General features: G+C 36.7%; 1 protein-coding gene across 2 annotated transcripts in view; it reads right to left on the minus strand.

Moving 5' to 3' along the window:
• The window catches only part of LOC118174215 (BTB/POZ domain-containing protein KCTD5-like), a 35201-nt gene that overhangs the window by 4664 nt on the left and 8123 nt on the right, over nt 1-22414 (minus strand). Inside the window, exons 2-6 of one of the 2 annotated variants that reach the window (XM_035339405.1) lie at nt 20463-20571; nt 19219-19310; nt 18117-18212; nt 14987-15103; nt 7341-7466 (exon numbers count right to left, since the gene is read on the minus strand). In XM_035339405.1, the coding sequence (XP_035195296.1) occupies nt 7341-7466; nt 14987-15103; nt 18117-18212; nt 19219-19310; nt 20463-20571 (540 nt within the window). The remainder of the gene's footprint in view (nt 1-7340; nt 7467-14986; nt 15104-18116; nt 18213-19218; nt 19311-20462; nt 20572-22414) is intronic. The other variant, XM_035339407.1, reaches the window with a different exon arrangement.

The raw sequence follows: 22414 nt of genomic DNA on the forward strand, positions 1-22414 counted from the left end.
GAATTAGCAACCTAGAATGTGCACAAATGTCATACTTGGTGAGATGATGCATACAGCTTTCAAAGACCAAGAGTATGAGTTGACAAGAACTAAACTGACATTTGAAATAGATGTCCAGACTTGATCTTTAGCATGAACTAAATTCAGCCAACAAGATTTCTTCATAGTAAAAAGTTTTAGTAAATTATTTACAGTAGAGTTCGGATATACAAAGCTCATCAGTTGGACTCACCACCGATAGGACGGTAAATCCTACTTTGACAACAGTTTTAAAATAATTTTACATTAGTATTATTTGTTCATGGAAGATCTCACAAGTTTGTTAAGCATCCCCCCCCAGTCCACAGGAAAATTGCTTCTGCAGAGACAGGACAAAGCACATTGCACTTTTCATGCACTACCCTGTTCATCATTATCCTTTGAATCACCCAAGCCAGGCAGGTGAGAGGCATTGCAGCCTTTGACTTAATGAGAAGGAATGTATTTCTCAAAAATTCCGTCTAAGGAATTTGCTTCTCCCACTGTTACTAAGGAACTGAGATTCCCATTACAGTGAATAAAATGATCTGGTTTTCCCCTAAAGGCAGTTGACTTGTTTAATATACATTTTAAAAGGTGTATATTAAATATAGGGAATGAAGTCTAATGAAACCAAAATATCTGCCCCTGAAGAACCTAGGAAGCCTTGTATATAGCATCCTATAACACAAAGACTATGTATTCTATTTTCATTTAAATATTTTATTTTCCCCTTTTCAACTTTCTTCGGCACCTCCAGTGCAGAAAGGATCCATGTCTTAGGACTGACTGTCCAGGCCACCATGTTTCTCACATTGCTACTCTAACCCGAATACTGCAATCAGCAGTAATGACATCAGCTCTGAAGCTGCTTTAGTGTACCCATAGGGAAGCCTGCAAGCAAACGGTAGAACCAGTGATGACCATGGCCGAAAAAAGACTAAGCAAAGCTTCAAATGTACTTAGCACAAGTACTTTATTGGCAAGTAAGATTATCTCTAACAATAATTCATTTTCTTTTACTTCATGGTTATTTTCCAAGTACTGAGAAGAGTTCTTCAAAATCTGGCAGAAAGCAAAGGCACAGTCCCTGGGAAATGGCATAGCTGTCTTCAATGCAGAATTTCTTTCTATGATGATTTCACTTTAATCTCACATTATGACAAACACCTCATGCTAGTAGCACTCAGTAGCACATTCTACCCCCAGAGGGTTCACAGAATTTGACAGCACACACAATCTTTGTGCCTGTTGGGTAAAAATTGTCACACCAAAAATTAACAGAGCATGCCAATTTCATGTTTGGTTTTAAATAAAAAAGTCTAGGTATTTGGTTTAATATTGTTAAAATGTTGATAATTTACCATATCAGCCTCTTATCAGTCATTAAGCCTAATATGTCATTCACAGTGGCTATAGTCAAGTAGGGTCTCACCTGCTTTGCACAATGCCGTGGGATTTTTTAAGAACTGGAGTTCATAAAGACTCCATCACCATTTCTATGCTCTCAAGGACAGTTCAGAGACAGTTCAGTGTTAACTTAAAAAAAAAAATAAATCCACTTTATCACTTGCTCCCTGAAATGCCTGCAGTACGTGGATCTCACTTTGTGGTTACAAAGTTCTGTTTAATTTCAAAAGTCAGAGTTACTTATTATTTACAAGTTAGGAAATGAAGTGACACTGCAGGTACTTTGATAAATTTCCAAAATACAGAAGGATATCTCTGATGGGCTATAATGTGTTTTAAGGTATATTTTAAATGCAAACACTGTATATTCATGAAGAGGAATCTACTATGTGTACTAAGCAAAAAACTTTTCATATTAAGATGTCGGAAAGATACAGGTGCATTCTGCACAGAAAAGACAGGCCTTGAAAACTGCTCAGTAGTTAGTACTAATACATTCAAAAGGGATTAGACAAACTTACAGAATATAGTGCAAATTATACCTATTCGATGTCATGATCTGGATGCAGGCTTGAAGTCAAAATTTCTAAACCTGCTCCTTACCAGAAGCTGGGGAAATACATCACGAGTTATTCTGATATATGCTTCACAATTAATCTCTTTCCTCAAGTATTTGGAGTCAGTCACAGCTGAGAATAAGATATTGGGACAGAAGTCCACATAGTGGATAACAGTCTGACCCATCAAAAGTAGCAAATAAGTACCAAGAGAGGCAAAAACATGGCTGAAACAAGCACCTGTGCAGTTAGAAAATATTACTGGATCAATTAATTTTGTGAATGTTTCCCATCTGAAATGCAACACTTGAGTTTATTTTTTCCTAAAAGATAAAAAATGCTTTTAAGATTAATAGAATTAGAATTACTTTCTGTAACTTCAAGAGCACATACAAATAAGACAAACTAAGCCAGATCGAGATGTTGAACTTGGCACACTGCTGAGCCGGTAAATCCAACATAAAATAGACAATTCCATCAGCTCAGGCAGTATTTTTACACATTTTACTTGGTACTTTTTCTGCAACTCCTAACTTTACTAAAGAGGAAATGACTTATCAACAAGCTCTCAAGGGAAGTGTTCCATCCACCTCTGTTCAGAAATTGGGTGAAAGAGAAATGTTCTATAGTCATGAACAGTGACTTTGTCCAAAGAGGAAAAGAGAATATTGAATTTCAATTATCAGGAATTCTATCAAAATTGGAATTACTAATTACTGAAAGAATGACCGATTCTATTCTGCAATCCAAAACTCCCTTTTTCACGAAAATCAAACTTTAATGAGACTTCCTGAAAATTTTAGTCACTTCCTGTGCAAAAAATGCTGAGAGAAAACGTCTCAACACTAACGGAGGTAACTAAAATTTGAAAACAGGGCAGGTCTTTTCTTAAACTTCCAGTGGCTAGGATTGTGGAATACATCTTGAGCAGAACCAGGCACTGAAGAAGATTTCATGGGAAAACACTCTATTAGCTAAACAGAGACCTTCATGGATAACACTCCTCTGAATTTATACTTTAGATCTGTTGTCTTCAGAATTTTTCTGCTTTCCACGTTTGTTGTTTTTCTCCCAGTTGACTTAAAAACTCTCAATGTTGAATAAACTCTCTGATCCTAAGGGCCCAAGCGTGATAGTTCCTTCCACTCAGAAGGAATCTGCTGCAGACAGAATAACATCTTAAGAGACTTTCTCAGGCAGCTGAAAGAGCTTACATCCAATTCCATCAAAGGATCAATTTACTTTTTTCAATAAAGCTTCAGATTTGATCCATTCCTTGCAACCATTCCAGAAGACTTAGCAAAAGACCTTATTCTACATCAGCAGTAGTTTCTATTAGCATTGGGAAAGATAATAATCATAGGATAATAGAATGGTTTGGGTTGGAAGGGACCTTAAAAATTACCTAGTTTTAACCAGCTGTAATGTATCTTCTCCAGCTGTGTGGAAGCAACACTTCAGAGATAAGTATAAAGCTGCTTTACAGCTAAAATATTCAGCTGTGTAGATGAGAAGCTGGAGCTCCATCTCATGCAATTACAAGCATCTTTGATATATATGGATTCCTGATGTGACCTGTAAAGTACCTTGGTCTTCAGTAAGATGTCAAACTGCATTAAAAAGGACCTGACCCTTCTGTGGAGAGAGCTGTTTCCTGTGATAAAGACAACTGTAGCACTAAGACTACATCATGTGCCTGTATTTGCCAGGTCTTGATTAAAAAAAATATTAATTTCAAAATTATCAGATCTGTTGACTATACTGCACTTCAGTTATGTTTGTTAATTTATTGCCACATCAGACGTTTGCTGAAAATTTATACTCCCAAGTCTGTATGAGACACCCCTGCACATAAAAAGTAATTGATAGAAAAGGTGGTGCAAGGAAAATATAAATCAAAACCAATTTTGATTCTGTAGTACTTCCCCCTAGAACCTATATGAATCACTTTTCTTCTCAGCATAAGTTTAAAGGTATGGATCATAATACAGCTGATAACAGCAACATTGATTACTCTGTCAAAGAAGCAACATACAGAACATGTATTCTGTTTTTGCTAACCATGCCACAACTATAACCACAAACAAATACACCACCAGGACTAGCCAAAGGACAGCACTAGTGAGGGCAGAAATTGGATGGGGCAGAAAAGCATCTGGGTAAAATCCTAGGGCAGCTAGTGCTCACCATGACATTTACACTTAATCTGAGTCATTCATATCGTAATCCGTTTCTTCATCTTCACTCTGAGTGGCATGCAGCATGCAGCAAGTATAGAGAAAGGAAAGGAAAAGAAAAGATTGCAGGTGAGTCAGTGCTGCAACAAAGTACAGTCCACTTACACTTGAAGCATCTGGGAGTGACATGTATTTACTTTTATCCAGGATCCCCGCTCTTTGTAAGAAAGTATGGCAGCAGACAATTTCAAGCAGGAACACTATAGATTTCATGAAAATTTCCTTTCCCAAACATCCTACAGTCAGCAGATAGTGCCATGCAATGTAACAAGGACCTTAGGTTAGGTATAGAGAAAACTTAAATAAACCAGAGTTGGTATCTTTATTCCACTTACTGTTCCCCACATATGGGGAAGGATAGCACTTGAAAGCCTAAGTTTGGATGCAGATTTTATGAACAGGCTTTGGTCATTACTTCCAAGAGTGACAGGTAAACGAAGTGGTATGAAAGAGAAGAATGCTTGTGGGAACACAGGCTGTCTTTTAGTAATGTCATGGCTTCCTGTAAAAGTCACTGAAACAATTTAAGTCAATGCTCCAAATGGGGTTAAATTCCCTCTCTCAGGCATATTACAAGGCTACGCAAAAGTCAGCTAATAACAAAAGAACTAAGGAAGGCAGGCACTTAAATACACACAGACTGGTACTTTACTATCTGTTAAATAGTTTTGTTTGGATTTTTTGTTTTATTTTTTGGTGAATTTTGACCTGCTAATTTTTTCCATTAAAAATGACAGTGAAAAAAAAGTACTAAAATTGTTTTGTGGAAACTATACACTACAAGATTGATCACCACTAATATTTCATAGCACAGCGCATTTTCTGCTATTTGTCACTATATTCTTTCTATGCTTTACATCAACAAAATAACATATTATGCTTTGTATTGCCATGTTTGAGTTTCACCAATACATAGTTCAGTTAAGTGGTGTACAGGTTTGAGAGTCAATAAAGACTCCATGGACCAATAAGAATGAGAGATTCTGAGTATGCTGGAATCCCACATTTTTAATTGCTACTGCAGCAAGTTTTAATTGCTACTGTGTCCCTTTTCTAACCTATCTAAGCAAACTGTTTTCCAAACAAAAAAACATAAGAAAAATGTCTCTAAGAAGGAATGAGGTGAAGTTTGATTAGATGGGGTATCAGAGAATGCTTTTTTCTATTTTGAAAGTCCAGTACTATTAATTTCAAATTCAAGTGCACATCAATAAAAATTACATACTGGTGCTTTTTTTCTTTCTGTAACCCAATCTGCTGCAAAAGTTAGGAAGACTTTCTCATTGTTTCTAGAAGACAGTCCTAGGAGGTGAATGTGTCATTCTGTATATATCACTGTGTACCATAATTTCAATCATACGAACTTAATGAAGACCAACTCGGACACTAATGAACAGGTTGCAGACGGAATTTACTGGATCAACAGTTCCCAAAGACCAGATCAAATTTCTCACACAGCTGTCAGAAACCTCTCAAACAAAAAGGAATTCTTCCCCCAGTGTCCCAATGCAACATATACCTATAAAATATATAGCAGAAACACACTATCAAAAATGATTTTTCAAGCACTGCCATTTATTGCTAGCAAAAGCTCAACTCTTCCAGGAAACAAGGAGTAAATGCTTATACTGGCAACCAAAAACTATCAATAAGTCTCACTCGTTGCCCTGGTCAAATTATGCTCTGCACTATTCTCCAAAATGATGACTAAGAAGCCCAACTTCTCTCAGAGCTACTAATTGTACAGGAGTTAAACTGTGCCCTGAATTAGTCATTCTTTTCATGGTTTAATAGTTTGATTTGATCCATATTTTCTATTAAATTAAGGATACAATGTAACTCTGGCAACTTCTGAAGTTCCCTGAAGACGTACTACTATTCCCTATGAATGTGTGTAGCAGGTTCAAGAATTTCACTTTTTTTTTTTTTTTTTTTTTTTTTTTTCCAGGCATGTATCCCAGCATAAACTATTGCCAAATCCCTCTTTGTCAACTTTTCGATTTTCCATAACCTTTCTGGTGAAAGCAGACCATGATTAGGGTTCTGGAAAGAATGAGACATGGCTTACACAGGTTCACTGTTTACCCTTGATTACATTAATCCCTTACAACTCCTTGGAAATCTCATCTCAACAGCGAGAAATTAGCAGAAATCATTTATTTCACTAAGCATCCTGACAAAAGCCTGGAGTACTTTTAAAGTGTAATTTTAAAAAATGTCTCCATAGATGTAGCAGCAAAATGAAGTTACACAGCAGAGGAAGTAGTGAAGTTTTATCTATTTGGGGCTTCACTGCCAAGATCCACATCACATTTTAGTGTTATTTCAAGATCTATTACTTTAAAGGTGATTTTTGAGAAAGCAATCATTGATGTTCTACCAACTGTTTCCCATTTAAACATACTAAATGAAAAGCTTTTAAGCCAACTACAAAAGTACCCAGTTTACCTGTAGTAGTTTCTTCACACAAAGCAATAGAATATGCTTACATACATAACCAGTCTGCCTTATTACTGTTCAGTTGTTTTTACATCTTTCATTTGTACAGACTCTGAAAGACAACTGATGAAAATGCTAAGATACTGTACCCATTACAGTCTTTTTATAAAACAGGTTACAGAAAGGAAGGAGAACTAGGTGGAAACTTGAAAATAATAGGCTAAAAAAACCCCTCATTTTACAACATATTGCACACTGTTTTTCAAAGACAGCATTCTAAAACCCCCATTCATGATAGTAAGATGTCTTCAGCTGAACTCAAGCAAGGAAAACATTTTTCAAATGAATCATTTAAAGAATAAGGAGTCCTTAAAATGTGTAAGAAACAAAATGTAGGTTCTCAACTGTAAACAGCAAATATCTGTGAATACTCAAAAAACAGGATAGGTATCAGGAACAATACAGAATATTCCATTTAAAGAAGCCATCCAGTATAACAAATTCACGATGACTTTACCATTTATAATCTCTTACACAATGAACAGGGAACCATTATCAGTTTTGAAGGAGGGAGAAAAGGCAATTAAATAAAAGTCCAGAAGAGAGGTAGGCCTAGCATGACTTAGCAAAGTCTACGTATTTTGACAATATTTCTTTACTCCGATGTCTAGTAATTTACCTTTGCTTTTTCACTGGGTTCACTGGTTGTGCCATAGGGAGTGTTATGCAATTCCTTCGAGACAACACACAGAAATTCGGCCTGATCTTCATTGCCATAGTTATAGGAAGAACCAATACTGACCAGCTGAAAGAAGAAAAAAAGTCAGTTGCATTTCCATATAAAAAAAAATCCGTAAATTCTCATGAGAAATAACACTCCTCACTCTTCAGACTGATGGCTGTGCCTGATGCATGACTCTCTACTTCAATGCAAATACATTTTGATGTTGACAAATACACTGACAATCTGATGATAAGATAAACATAGCTTTTCTTTTTAAACATTTACAGAATTAATGGTTTACAGTTATTATACTGTTAAAGAAAAGGGTACAAAGGCAGGCCAGTGGAGATGCAGCCTGTTCCCTGTTCCTGCTATTTAATGGAAACCTTCCCATCCTCCAAAGTTAATTTTAAAAACATTTGAATGTGGCATCTTAATGTGGTATGACTTAGTATGTAAATGGCTGCATGCAGGAAGCACTTTAGCCTGGAGGGATACCTACCACTATATTTACCAGAATAAAAATACTTCTACCAAAACACATTTTGAGTAGCCAGAGTCAGAATTTGTCCTTCGTCAGAAAACAGTAAGACACAGCATGTTGGGACACTAAGATTAACATCTGAAATCCATGTGTACTGCTATGAGGAAGTTTAATTTAGGAAGCACTACAAGCGGAAGCCATGTATAATGAAATGTGACCTATTTACAAGCTCCTGCAGGTCTTGATACTGAATGATAAATGACAATTTACTGATAAGGATATAATCAACATCAGTATTACCTCATATGCAGCATGTCTATCAAATGGCATAAGTTTCATATATCTTGTCTTACCTTACACACGGTACACTTGCCTAATGCTAGCTTTACATAGCCTGCCTTTCCCAGACAGAATCAATTCAGATGTAGCTGGTTCATTTTTTAAAGGTTTATTTCAAAAGCATGACAAGATAATGTATGGTGCTATAATTACTGACAGTTCAAGGACCTAAAAAAATCAAATTGTTGCACAGGTACACTGTATCTAAATGTCATTACTGAAACTATATTACATCTACCTACCAAACCGCCACAAACGTGTAATAAGGCTGTCCTATTCCTCAGTCTCTATTATATCATTAAATTGCCCTGGTAATGGCTCCACAGAAAAGGCTTGACTTGTGTTTTAAAGCAGCAGCATTTGAAAAACTATGGCTATTTGTCTAAAAAGAAGCGTACTTCCATTAGTCTAGCAGACCACCAAAGAAAGTAAAAGACTTGTTAGAGTAGGAAAGATGAAGCCAAGATGAAATCTTGGTCCAGAATCTACTTGAGGGATAAGACAATTTCCCCAACAAAAGTGGAAGGCAGACCAAGGTAAAAAGCAGCTTCCATAAAGCACTGTCAGGAGAAAATAAAGCCTAATTGTACTTTTAAGGAGAGAGAAGAGAGAGGTACTCAGATGTTCCAGCATTCTGGTAAGACAGCCAAGTAAGAACATCTACAAACTGAAAGAGCTAATGTCTATGTAGAGCATCAGGCGGTATGTCTGCAGAAGGAAACAACTTGATGCCAGGCCTAGGCAATATCAAAGTTTCCAGACCCGGATGGCATTACAGCATGCTTAATCACAGCTATATGTCCCATTCTACAAAGCTCTCTTCTGCTCCTACTGTGTCCTGCTTAGAGCTACAGCAAGACTATCTTCAAGGCCTCTCTTTAAGGAGGGAGAAGGAAGAGTAATTGAAAGGAAGGTTATTCTCCTTCCCACTTTAATAAGAACTGCCAGAAAGTAGAATTGTCATGTGGAGTTGTTGCATACCCAATACTGAGCAACACCATTTGACAGTATAATTGATAACATTTTTTAGAAGAAAAAAAAAGAAGCTGTTAAGTTGGCTCTAAGCCTGTTGAAGTGGTATAAATTTAGTCTATGCATTATATATCAAACTATGTAATACAAACACAGGAACTACTTCAATTACTTTGGTAAAACGCAGGAATATTTTAAACAGTATTTTTAACCCACTTATAGACCAGAACATTCAAGAAGCTGTATACATGTTTAAAAAAACATACATAATTAACCTTCTCTGAAGAGAAATTTGAAGAATAAAATTCAAGCATGTGATCTGATTCAGTAGTCATTTTTTCTTCTTGCAAAATGGCAAGAACTTGATACTAGATAATCTGTAACAGCTGTAGTAATTATCCTACCAGAAGAAAATAATACTTCTTTACTCATTGACACACAACAGTAATAAGTGATCTCTGAAAGATATGATACAAGATCCAAACATGAGCCAAATGTTCAATCCTGATTCAACTAGGTTGATAGTTCCTCAGTTGATAGCTACTTAAATTGTCCACTAATGCTTTATAATTCAAATTAGTTGACCTTTTGCATATAAGTCTTTTTAGGCAATGTGTCAGACTGACTATTTATTAGCTCACTGGACAAAACTATTGATGTTGCTGACTGCAATAAACATAGATGACTTTTTGACAACACTAAATAGTTGGTGCATTTCAAGACAAAGTTTCTTTTGCAACGTTAAACACAAGTTCTTCAAAACTTCAATGCACTATACTCTTGTAAATACTTCTACATGTCCACAGCCTATGTTGTATTATTTGTGTAGTTATCAATAGGATGCTACAAACTTGATCTTAGCTTCAAGATGCATGAACAGCAATAAAGGAGATAGCAGAAAAAGAATCAGTGAAAAATGGTTGCAGATTAGAACTGTAGTGTCAGAAAGCATGCTTAGAAATAAAGCAGTGTTGTAGCAAGTCTGCTCAGTGTTCCCAGCGTAGGCAGCAACATTTTAAGAAGGATGCTGATAAACTGGAAGGAGTTCTTAAACCTCTGTGTGTCCCCCTCCACCTTCTTCCCCCCCTCAAAACAACACAAAAACACAGCAAATCACTGCATCTATGTATTACAATGCATAGGAGGAGAATTTTCAGGTTGTTCAACCTGCTGCTTCTCATGTTTTCTGAAAGGACAAACTTTTTTTTGTTGTCTCAACAGCAGATAAAGGTTTTTATGACCAACAACTTAAGGAAGGAAAAAACATTCTTAAACTATGAATTTCACAGATGCATATGATTATATATACATATAGATAAATACATGTATATGTATATATGTATTTTTCCTCATTGTTTTTTTTCCTTCCATGTGTTAAGTCCCAACAACGTCATAACTGAGCATAGGAAAATGTAAACGTTACATATCACAGAAAATTTGATTGTGATCCATTCATTGGTTGCATGGAATAAAGTTCCTGACACTACTAGGCTGTCAGCTGTAATTAACAAAGGCACAAATGGAGAGCAAGTAATTTTTCTTTTTCATATATCAAGAGAAGCATAATTATTTGTATTATACTGCTTGATGTGCCAATCCAGGTCAGAGTTTTCCTGAGAAGACTTAGAAATAACGAGAAGAAAGACTCTGTGTCATAAAGCCTGAATTTTAAAGTAAGATAAAAGATGACAATCAGAAAGGTCAAAGGAAAAAAAAATGGCATAAATTGTTTGGCAAAATTCTGGAGAAAGGGAAGGGTGGAAGCTAGTGACTTCCAGTACCAAGAGGACAGTCCCTGCCCCACCTAAGGGCATAACATCTGCAAAACAGGTTTACTACCCTAAAAGCTGAAGGGAAGCCAGATGTGCCTACAAGCACAGAATCTGGTCCTAACCCTAAACCATGCAAGGCCACTAGAAAGAAGTGTTGAGTCATTGTAATGGGTGACTCCCTGCTACAGAGGCATCCATCTGTCAGCCTGACTTACCAACAATGGAGGTTTGCTGCCTGCCAGAGGCTCAGATCCAGGATATTGTGGAGGGACCTCCAAAGCTGGTCCAGCCCTCTGACTACTACCCCCTGCTTTTACTCCACACGGGCATAAATGATACTGCGAAGGGAAAATCAAGACTGTATCAAAAGTGACTACAAAGCTCTGTGGGCAACAGTCAGCATTAGGGGAGCCCAGGTGGTGGTGTCTTCAATACCATCAGAGAGGTAAAAGGGTGCGAGGAGGAAGGCACCCCTAGCATAAGTCAATAATTGGCCATGGAATTGATGTTGGAAACAACATTTTGGGTTCTGTGACCATGGGACCTTGTTTGTGTACCAGCATTTCCTTGGGAGAGATGGAATCCACTTTACTGAGCAATGTAAAGATACTTTCACCAAAAAACACAAAGTCAGGCAAAAATACAAGGAGGCCTATGTGGATGAAAAAGGTGCTCCTGGACAAACTCAAGAAATAAATAAATAAATAAATAAAAGGAAGCATACAGAGGGTGTAAGCAAGGATGGGAATACAGAGACGTTATTTGAGCATCCTAGGATGAAGTTTGGAAAGCTAAAGCCCTGAGGGAATTGAGCCTGGCCGACGATGTCAAGGACATTGAGAAGGGCTTCTCAAAATATGAGCTTGTTCTGAGCGAGTCAGAGTACCTGGTTACACAGGACAGTAAAAAGGCCACTGTACTAAATGTCGTCTTTGCCTCAGATTTCACTAGCAAGACTGGCCTTCAGCAATCCCAGTCCCCAGAGAGAAGATGGAAAATAAGACATGCCTTTGGTGGAAAAGGATTAGGCCAGGAAATACTTATGCAAACTGGACATACACAAGTCCATGGGGCCTGATGGAATGAACCCACAAAGGCTGGGGGAGCTGACAGGTCTTGGGCGGATGACCCAGCTGGAAAGCATCTTTGCAGAAAAGGACCTGGGGGACACCAAGCTGAACATGAGCCAACTATGTGCCCTTCCCGCAAAGGCCACATTAAGCGAAGTATTGTCAGCTTGTCAAAGGAAGTGATCTTTCCACTTTCCTCAGCAATAGTGAGGCCAAACCTGGAATACAATGTCCTGTTCAGTTCACCCCAGTACAAGAGAGGCATGGCAATCCTGGAGAGAGCTCAATGAAGGGCCACAAAGATGCTGAAGGGACCAGAGCACCTCTCCTAGCAGGAAAGGCCAAGAGGGCTCAGACTGTTCAGCATGGAGAAGGGAAGGCTCGGGGGGATCTTACCAATAAATATGAGAGAGGGTGCAAAGAGGAAGAAGCCAGGCTCTTCACAGTGGCATCCAGTACCAGAACAAGGGACAATGGACACAAACTGAAACACAGGAGGTTCCATCAGAACATCAGGAAATTTACTGTGGAGATGACTGAGCACTAGCACCTTGCCCAGAGAGGTGTGGAGGTGTCTCCCTCCTTAGGATATTCAGAAGCCATCTGAACATGGTCCTGGGCAACCTGCTCTAGTTGGTCCTGCTTGAACAGGTGAGTTGGACTTGATGACCTCCAGAGGTCCCTTCCTACCTCAACCATTCTGTGATAAGTAATGGCGGACAGAGACTACCTGATGCCTACCCACAGTCAGGCTTGTTTTCAAAGAGAAAAGAGTTAAAGAAGAACTTATGATAAAACTGGCACAGCTGAAAGAATAGGTCAAATCATTCCCATATCAAGTTATTCAATAGCAGCAGAAAATATAAATATCTCCCTGTCTTAAATCAATGACTGTACACCTAAAAATATCCCTCTGAAAGGTAAAATGGTTGGTGCATCACTTGTAGGAACATTATTTTTGAAGTGAACAAATCTCACACGTAGCTGAATTGAGACAGATCTCAAAACATGACATTCAATCACTTGTCTAGCCTGGTTTAACAATATTGATTCAGATATATACAATAGATTTACAGGACAAAATTAGCAAAAGTATCACCATCAAATATAAACACTCCAACTTGCACAAGCAACATACTGCCTACCTCCCTTTCTCCTCTGCTTTTCTCTTACTCATATTAACTAACTCTTCATGGCTACCAGTTTCCTTCTCTCTCTGTGGTTGTCTGATTCTCAAAGCTCAGTAAAATACACCACAATTATTCTCAAGTTCTATTTTGAATATTCTTCTACTTTGAGTATTACTGCTTCTATTTCAGACCTGGTGAACTGCTTGTATAGCAGAAGGCTTGTCTTGGAAACTTTTTTTTTTAAAAATACTAACAGTTGATAGAATGACAGAAAGTCCTCCCCTCTATTTATTTATTTACATATTATGTTCTATGAATGGCCCATACTTCATTTTGAGTTCTAGTATTGAGTTCAACAATTGAGTTCACTCAATTGCCTTCTCAAATTATTTGCAAAAGGCTAAAAAGATATATACACATCAACCTTTAAGTTAGCACTGATGAACGACTCTAGGACAATAAGCGTATTTATTTCAGACCTCTTGATCAATTTTCAGACTTCAAATCTAGGAGCAAGAAAGGTTTCCTTCCAGATTTCTTTTTTATTATTATTATTTTATATCTGCTTTCATTTCTTTACTGCCTGTACCCATCTCCCATTTTATTACATTGAATTTTACTTTGAGTTCTCAACAACAAACACATGAACAACATCATGCTGCCTGTACCCTATACATCCTTAACTACACTCAACATTCCTACCCAGTTCCAGGAAGTCTGCAAACCTAGTATATTAATTCTACATTCCAAATGTTACCTCTGCAACTCCAGGAAACAGATCTTGCTTAGTACCTTGAAAATAGATTCTGGAATATACTTTGGCAGCAGTCCAAGTTTTAAATCTAGAATTGCAAGAATAAGTGTCCATATCATAGGCAAGGTTCTGCTCATAAGTCACTTCACTGTCATACTATCTTCATGGTGTTATACTAATCTTTCAGACTGAATAACCATACATATAGCAAGGAAAACAACAAAAACTCCAAGTATTTTATTGGAGAAAAATACTGAAGAATACCAGGTTCCCAAATCAATTCACATAACCCACTATGCAACAGAGCACAGAACTTGGAACTGCCTCCAGTATTACTGTCTAGCAAAAAGATCTTGAACACTGGAAAGTAATGCAGTGATTAAAAGGGCAGTGACTTGGGAACAAGGGGAGCAGAAAGGATGAGACAGCCTAATAACAAAAGACAAAACCAAAGATACCTCAAGATATTCCTTCCTCTTGATACAAGTTTTAAAACTAACTGCTGCTTTTGTTATCCCCTCAATCCTCCATATTTTTAATCTCTGAAAATTTGTTTTTCATTTTTACTGTTTGAATATATTTCATCCACCTAATAAACAATTATGTTTTGAGTTACCATAAATAAAGGACACGGGACTCTAAAGTTAACTTGTTATTTGGTATGTGAAATATACTTGAACTGGAAGAATGCCCCTTTTGAAATCAGTGAACGCGAACTTGTATTTACAGGACTTCTAATATTAAAATTGTACAACCTTTACTTAACAACTATGGACCAAAGGCTGTTAACTTTGGAGGAAGATTTAAGGAAAAAAAAAAAGTTACCTATTAAAATAAGAACTCTTTATAAAACTTTTAACTGAAGTCTAAATAAACAATTTTTGTTTGCCTTTTTTAAAACAATATGAACATTTATAATGTACAATGAAATATTGTGAATATAAATAAAAGCCAGTCACAAATACATACATACTACTATGTGCTGTACACCTAGGAATAAAGTGGAATGATTTGAAAGCAGCAGAAACGCAAGGAGGCCAAGCATATCAGTGTGAGGGCAAAAAGAACGGTGTGACACACCTCACTGCAGCATTTCTGGAAGCATCTCTCTTCCCCTTTCACTTCCCGTGACACTATCAGCAGATACTCTGACTGCTGGGCCCGGCCACAGCCATACTGGGAACCTATACTGACAAGCTGAAATAACCAATCAGAGCAAAACACAAAAAGAAACCTTTGTAAAGCTGAAGCACATACCATTATCGAAATCATACAAATAACAGATGAGCTCAAATGTATAGGTAACAATTACTTGCCCCCAGAACAAGTTGCTACCAAGCTAGAATTTTTTTTTAATTTTTTTTTACTGAAAAGTTATGGAGGCAGTTGCAAAGCCGTTTGATATTTCGGGGGAAGTTAAAGGAGTCACTGATCATAAGTTAGAAAACTCTCCATATCATTGTGGTGTAACCAACTACCCTGAAAAACCTAAACAAAGTTTGGCGTATTATGAAAGCGAGAGCATTATTTTCCTGTCATACATGCCAAGTGCAAACAGTAACGTGGATATAAGACTGGAAGGTGTTATGCAAAGCAACATATCCAGCCTGTACATTAAAGAACCTCGTCTTGTTCCAAAAGCTGTTAAATAAAATATAGCTAAGGAAATATATGAAGTCATCTAGAGGAAAAAATAAATTTAAAAAAAACTGAGCATTCCAACGTGGTTTTAGAATAGCCAATTTACAGAAGACCCAAGAAAAGAACTGTAGTGTAAAAAATTATTGTTCCCATGAAGGTTAGTACCACGAGCTCTGTTCACAATTGCTAAATGCCTAATAATTCAGAAGTTCATAACAATCTCAGCAATATTTCACAATTTATTACAAAAAATATTTTATCTTAATAATACATGGCACTTCCTAACCCATTTAAATTAAAGCACAGCCCATCAGTGCACTTGAGAAAGGTGAGAGCTTTACATTAAGTGCGAAGAACTAGACAACAACCTCCTATTCACAGTGTACTGAAAATCAACACTGACAAGATGACTCATGGACAGTAAATTTATTTATCCTGTAATTGTTACGTGAATAATTTTGAAGGCAGCCGCTAAATACTGTCCTTCTCATATAGTGAACCTATTGAAGACAGCATTACGGTGACAGACTCGGGTTACATTCATCATTAAAATTTACATGACTTACATGCTGTTGTTGTCTAAAGCCTTTGTATGTGGCAATGTTACATAGCCCAAAGTTTCTCATTATGCAGTAATGCCACAATGTTATTCTTCTGATTGCCGGAAGAGGTAACAATGGAAGCTAAAAATAATCCACAGACTAACACATTAAAATCATGGAAGTGGGGCAGCACAACTATTAAGGCTAGTTTTTTTTTTGGAATGAAACTGATATATAATTGCACTTTTCTAGCAGCACTCATTCACTTTCTTTAGAAAAGTGCATCAATGCATAAGTTGATAATTTGTAAGTGCACCAGCAGTTTAACACTTTCCTCTCCTATTTGTCACATCCAATTGTATTTTGACAGAAAAGTAGAAATATTGAGGGAAAAAAAAATCTGATCAAAAACAACTGCTAAAACATGTTACATAGGGCACAGAGTACAGGGACTCTCAACCCACAGCAATATTATTCCTCTGAAAAACTGCTTGGGTTATAAAGAGTATTATAATTATGTTCTAAGTGAAAGGTGTCTACTAAAAGCAGGTCTGCCATAAAACCAAAGGAGAGAATGACCTGGTCTGAGGAAAGGAGAAGCTGAATAATAAGGGACCATACAGCTATTGTGTCTATCTACTTCAAACTGTGTATCCAAGAGAGAGCAACATGTGGCAAAAGTGAAGTAGGAAGGAAGCTGGATGAAATGAAGGACATAACATTCAAGAAAGCCACTGGAGTTTTCCCAAAACATAAATTCTAAGAGAGATTATAATGGTTCTTTCTGCAATTGTGCTGCCAAAGTGATAATACTCCCAAATATAATATTCACAAAGAACACAGGATTTTAAGACAGCTAAAGATATAGTATCATTTATTTTGTTAAAAAGAAAAGAATCTGTTTTGTAGTGAAAGCTAGTTTCTCGTGACAAAGAATAGCTAAAAAACTTTGTCAATGCACTGGTCAAAAAACAGCCATGTGGATTTAGTGAGAGCTTTTTCAAGTGACTTAATACTGAGTTTCTGGCACACCAAATGGATCTTTTAATACTTGAACTGGAGAACTGAAGCATAAGAAGCTTTCTCTGTGTTGGTTTAGTTTATTTGATCATGGCTTTCTCCATGATACAAGAGCCTTACACATTTTATTGAATACAAACAAAACATTCTTTTTTAGTTTTGTGTGCTGTATTCTTAAAATGTTCCTTTGTTGTTGTATTAGGAGTGCACGGGATAAAAAGTTTGTGCTCATATTCTAATCTCTCCTACAGCTGGCACCAGACACTGAAAAAGATGTTGGTTGAGCACTCGGGTCTCATTCCAGAGTTAACAGAACCATTGCTTCTGTGCAGTTTAGATATTCTGGTAAGAGAGGAATGTAAGAGATGAAGAGGCCCTGTACTTAGTTTCTTATTCCCAGAGATCAAAGAGAAAAGAAAAATCATTTTGTAATTTCACATTGTGTTTTCCAATATACTTATGTACTTTCAAAGTTACTTTTATACAGTGCAAAGATGGAAAACACATAGCTCATGCCCATCCAGCTTCCCGTTTGCACTGGTTAAGTTTTCCCTCTTACACATATCAGTCCTTTACTTGAAGAACCACTGCTTTGGCCTAGCTAACAAGCTCATCTCTTTTACCAAATGTCTGCCGCTCATCTCTTTTACCAAATGTCTGCCGCTCATCTCTTTTACCAAACGTCTGCCCTGCCATTTCTATTAATTTGCATTAGTTTATTTTGGTTTATTCACCCTGCTGCTGTGTAGACCCCAAAGAGGTACATTTCAAACATGATGTACGTTTTTATAGAGTCAGATCAGTTTAACCCCCAGAGAGCTACAGCACTTTTGTTCTCTAACAAGAATACAAATCTGAAATTTCAATTTAATCATGTATCTTTTTATTAATCCAATTTCTGATAACAACTGCACATAAAAAGATGCACAGAATTGACTTCCTACTCTTCTTTCCCATAACTAAATTTTTACAAGACTTTGAAATTATATCCTATGCGTTTTTGTTACCTGTTCAAATTTCCAGCCATCAGACATTGTGGAGACCATTTGAGTCAGTTCCTCTTCCTGGCACTGCAGCACCCTGTACACGTGTTTGACTGGCACCTTTAGGAAGAAATATAAGATGCTCAATACAGCATGGAATTCGCTATCTTTGTAACTTTGTGACGTATTCTTTAGAAATAATAAGCACCAACCCATTTTTTTTTTTGTAGAACTCTCATTTGCTCAGTCACCTTGCAGAAGACTCAGTGCTTCATGAATGTTTCAGGGACTGAAAGTGCTACTTAAGAGTTATAATAATCTTAAGACTTATCCATAAATAGATGAGCTTCCTACATTGTTCCATGTCATAGCAAACCACATTAGTCAAAATCAAGGCTAATATTCTGCCTTTAAGGGATGTCTGACCATACTCAAAAATGTCTTTATTTCTCTGTCAAACTAACTTCTCCAGAGCAATGAATAACTAGGACCGCATCAGGTGAAACCCTGCAGAAAATACTGCTATTCCACAACCCAGGTTCAAATTTGGCAACAGCAAGTTTGTAATGTCTCTATGAAGACACAGTCGAAGGCCAGAGAAGCAGAGTTAAAGAACAATCACAAACTTGAACACTCTTAACGGTTTCTCTGTAATACTCATTTTATGAAGAAACATTCATGAGCCAATTTGAGAAGAGGCAGGGTCTTCAAAACTATAGAGCACCACAAATAAAGTAACTTTAGTTCCCATCTTAATCTTCTGTAGCAAACAACATTTGTACATATGCTGTATAAACAGCAGTTATACATCTCATCATGTATCTCATCATATTCAGACATTTAAATGTATATGAGAAAAATAATGCTAGCCAAGGTGTTTTCTAAAATAGCTATTTCCAGAAATATTTTGATAAAGAAATTCCACTATACCTAGACATTTTTGAACAACTGTTGAGCAACAGAATTTTAATTTTTGAATGAGAACTGGAACTGTTTGCTTGTGCCTTTTGTGAAGGGCACAGACACTCAATATCTTACTGGGGAAATAAGCAGTTATGGAAAAAAAAAAGCAACCACCCATTACTTATTACATCATAATCAAAAACACACTAGAAAACAGCCTCACCTGTGAGATTTTGCTGTCTCTCTCTCTTATTTTGTCCTTTACCAGTTTTATTAGTGATGTGATATTGTAGAATTCAGCCTCTTCCAGTACACCTAGTATGAGAGCATTTTTTGAAAAGAGCATGTAACCAAAGGTTCCAGGCCAAAATCACCATCCAGTTCCTAAGATCATCATCTGTTCTGCTACAGAAAACAATTTATTTTGCCCTAGGATCAATTTGTTTACCAGCCTCACTGTTCTGGCTTCCTTCAGGCAGATGTAGTTCGTAGTCTAGCTCATTCTGAAAAACTATCCTAAAAACAAACTGAAAAAAGCTGATGCCATTTCATATGCAGAATGAGAGGCAGGCAATAAAAACAAACAAACAAGAATAGGAGCACAAATGCCATTCTACAGCAGTCTGATGGACCACCATAGCTCAAGCCCTGTCTTTAGAACACTAAAGAAAAATCCAAATACTACCACTGAAAAGCTCTCTTACTGCCAGTGTGCAGAAAATTTATCTTCTTGTCATTTGAGATCTCAGTCCCTGAACATCTTCTTTAAGATTCTGACTGCTGTTGCATACTACAGACTGCATCATCTCACATGTTCAAGTCTTACCTGTTCTCTACACAAACAGTATGTTTAACAATGCAGATTGAAATCTTAGTTCAAATTATTTCCTGCTAATTTTCTTAGACTCCATTTCTCTTCAATCAATTTGTTCACTATCTTATCAACACAGCTTTAGTACTAAAACAGTCATCCTCCATTAGGACAAAATTGATATGAATTGGGGCGAGGAAGCCAGGGGCAGAATTTACTCTTCAACAGCACATTCCACATATCTGAACATTTCAAAACATCACTCATACTTGGCTTTACATCTTCAAAAGCTTGTTTTGCAGCCAATATTCAATTCATTTGCTTGAAGAAGACTGAAAACAACTATTTCACACAGTTATACAGGGGGAAAAAAAAAAAAAAAAAAAAAAAAAAAAGATTGTATGATGAAAGGCATCTCCCCTCATGGCAAAATGTTCGATTTCTAACTGGGAGCAGGGACTGTGAAACCAGGAATCATGCTTAAAACACTCCAGTAGCAGCAAATACTATAACTGCACAATACCAATCAGCTTTGTCCGAAACGGATTGAAATGCTACATTGATTAAGATTTACCATCTACAGGTACATTACTTTTGGTGGCTTTTAAAGCAGTGAGAATAATGAGAAAGTGACAAGAGATTTTGTAATATCCTACCTTCCTCAGCTAGGTCCTTGTTAATAACCAGTTTCCCATGTCTGAGATAGTTCAGCACTGGCCCAAAGTAGGTCGGGTCTCTGTCTATTAAATAGGCACCTGTTTCATCCTATATTAGAAATAAACAAAACAAACAAACAAAAAGGACAGCCAAAAAGGCACAGTGATTTGAATGCCCAAGCAGGAATTAATTGCAAGCTCATACTCAGCTTGGTATATGAATAACAAGCAGGTACTCATATACAGCTACATCACTTAAAGCCAGATTTGTTTAAGACATTAAATGGAAATCAACAATGTAGTTGTAATTATATCAGATTGGTCAATCAACTCAGTCATGTACTAGACACCTTTTCGCTGATCAATTCCCACCCCTCTTTATCAAAAGATTATTAAAGCATCAGACCACTGTTACCATGAGAGGTCTGAGCAGTAAGTGAGAACACTGAAAGCTAAGGCTAAAATTAATACATGAACTACCATTTTGTTCGGAAACCTGAAGTACAAGAACAAAGGCTAGTATTTGAATCTCACTGTAATATAGCTTCCACTCCCACCCCCACTTTTGTTTTTAATTAAAAGCAAACAAACCCACCTCTTCTTTAACCTGAACACTTTGTTCTAAAATCTTTTGTTTCTGTTTTAGCTGAGATGTACAAATACTCACAGGGTACTGAGAACTGCCACGTACCAAGCAAGTGTTGTATGTGCATCTTCTAAAAAAAAAAAAAGTGTGCTGAAGATGCAGATCCTACCTACCTCATGCAGACAAAAAAGGGATGAAGATCAACTTATAACTGATGCTTAGTTTACCGATTAGAACATAATTCAATAATTTTTCCTGCTGATATTCTTGACAAAGGAGTAAAACTGTTGTTTCATGTACAATTTAGAGGCTACATGTACACACCTTCTACGTGTGAGTAATGCAATACTGACATAATCTTCTTCCTTAGAGCTCTGGACAGCAAAAAGTGATAGCACAGTTGTCTAATAGATATATCTGTCCTTTCTACTAACAAGCAGATCACTGACAATATTAATACTTCAGTAGCTAAAATTTTGCTTCATTATATATATCCTATAAATATATACTGGAAATTTGAAGCAGCAGGCCAACTACTTTTTAAACTGTAATAATTATTTTTAATATTTGATTACAGAAAATACTAAAAAGCATTAAATACCACAAATACCAACAATACTAGCTAAATTTGAATAATTCTCCTATATATGTGATACTTGTTCTACATGAAAAAAAAAATCTGCTGACCAAATTCCTAGCATTTGGAATGCATGCTGATATGTAAAGGTTTGATGACTGTACTGTAACACCTGAAAACTCTCCCTGTTTAACATTTCTTAAGGTTCTTAAAATGTCTCACTGAAAATGATTGCAGATGTAGTTTTAGGTACGTGGATTTAATTTCTAGAAAAATGTGTTTATCTAACCAGGGCTAGCAGAAAGCTAGACCACAGACTGAACTACAATAAAAACTAACATCTTTCTATCATTTCACACTAAATGCTTTGCACACTAGAAAGCACTATGATTTTAGAACTAAGTGAAGGGATGTTATATTTCACATAAAACTATACAGATGTTTAAGAAAATACTGCTATTATATTAAAATGTGCTGTCAGTTAACCAACACACAGAGCAGACAGTGCTTGATGAAGTCCAATCACAATTTCTTCTATAACTGAAATTCACGGTCTCACATAAGACAGACTATGCATCAAACCAGTTGACAGATGAAGTGCATGAAACTGTATTTTTAATGTTCCACATTTATGTGCATTTACATTACCAAAACACTTAATGACTGACAAGTCCATAGAAACAACCCTTAGAAATTAAATTAGCTGTCAACTGTATGAATTACAAACTGAAGAGCATTATTTAATACAGGAACAGCGAAGTTGGAAAGGAAGACTGAAAACTGATAAAA

Source organism: Oxyura jamaicensis, chromosome 14 (genome assembly GCF_011077185.1).
Source record: "Oxyura jamaicensis isolate SHBP4307 breed ruddy duck chromosome 14, BPBGC_Ojam_1.0, whole genome shotgun sequence".
NCBI lineage: Eukaryota > Metazoa > Chordata > Aves > Anseriformes > Anatidae > Oxyura > Oxyura jamaicensis.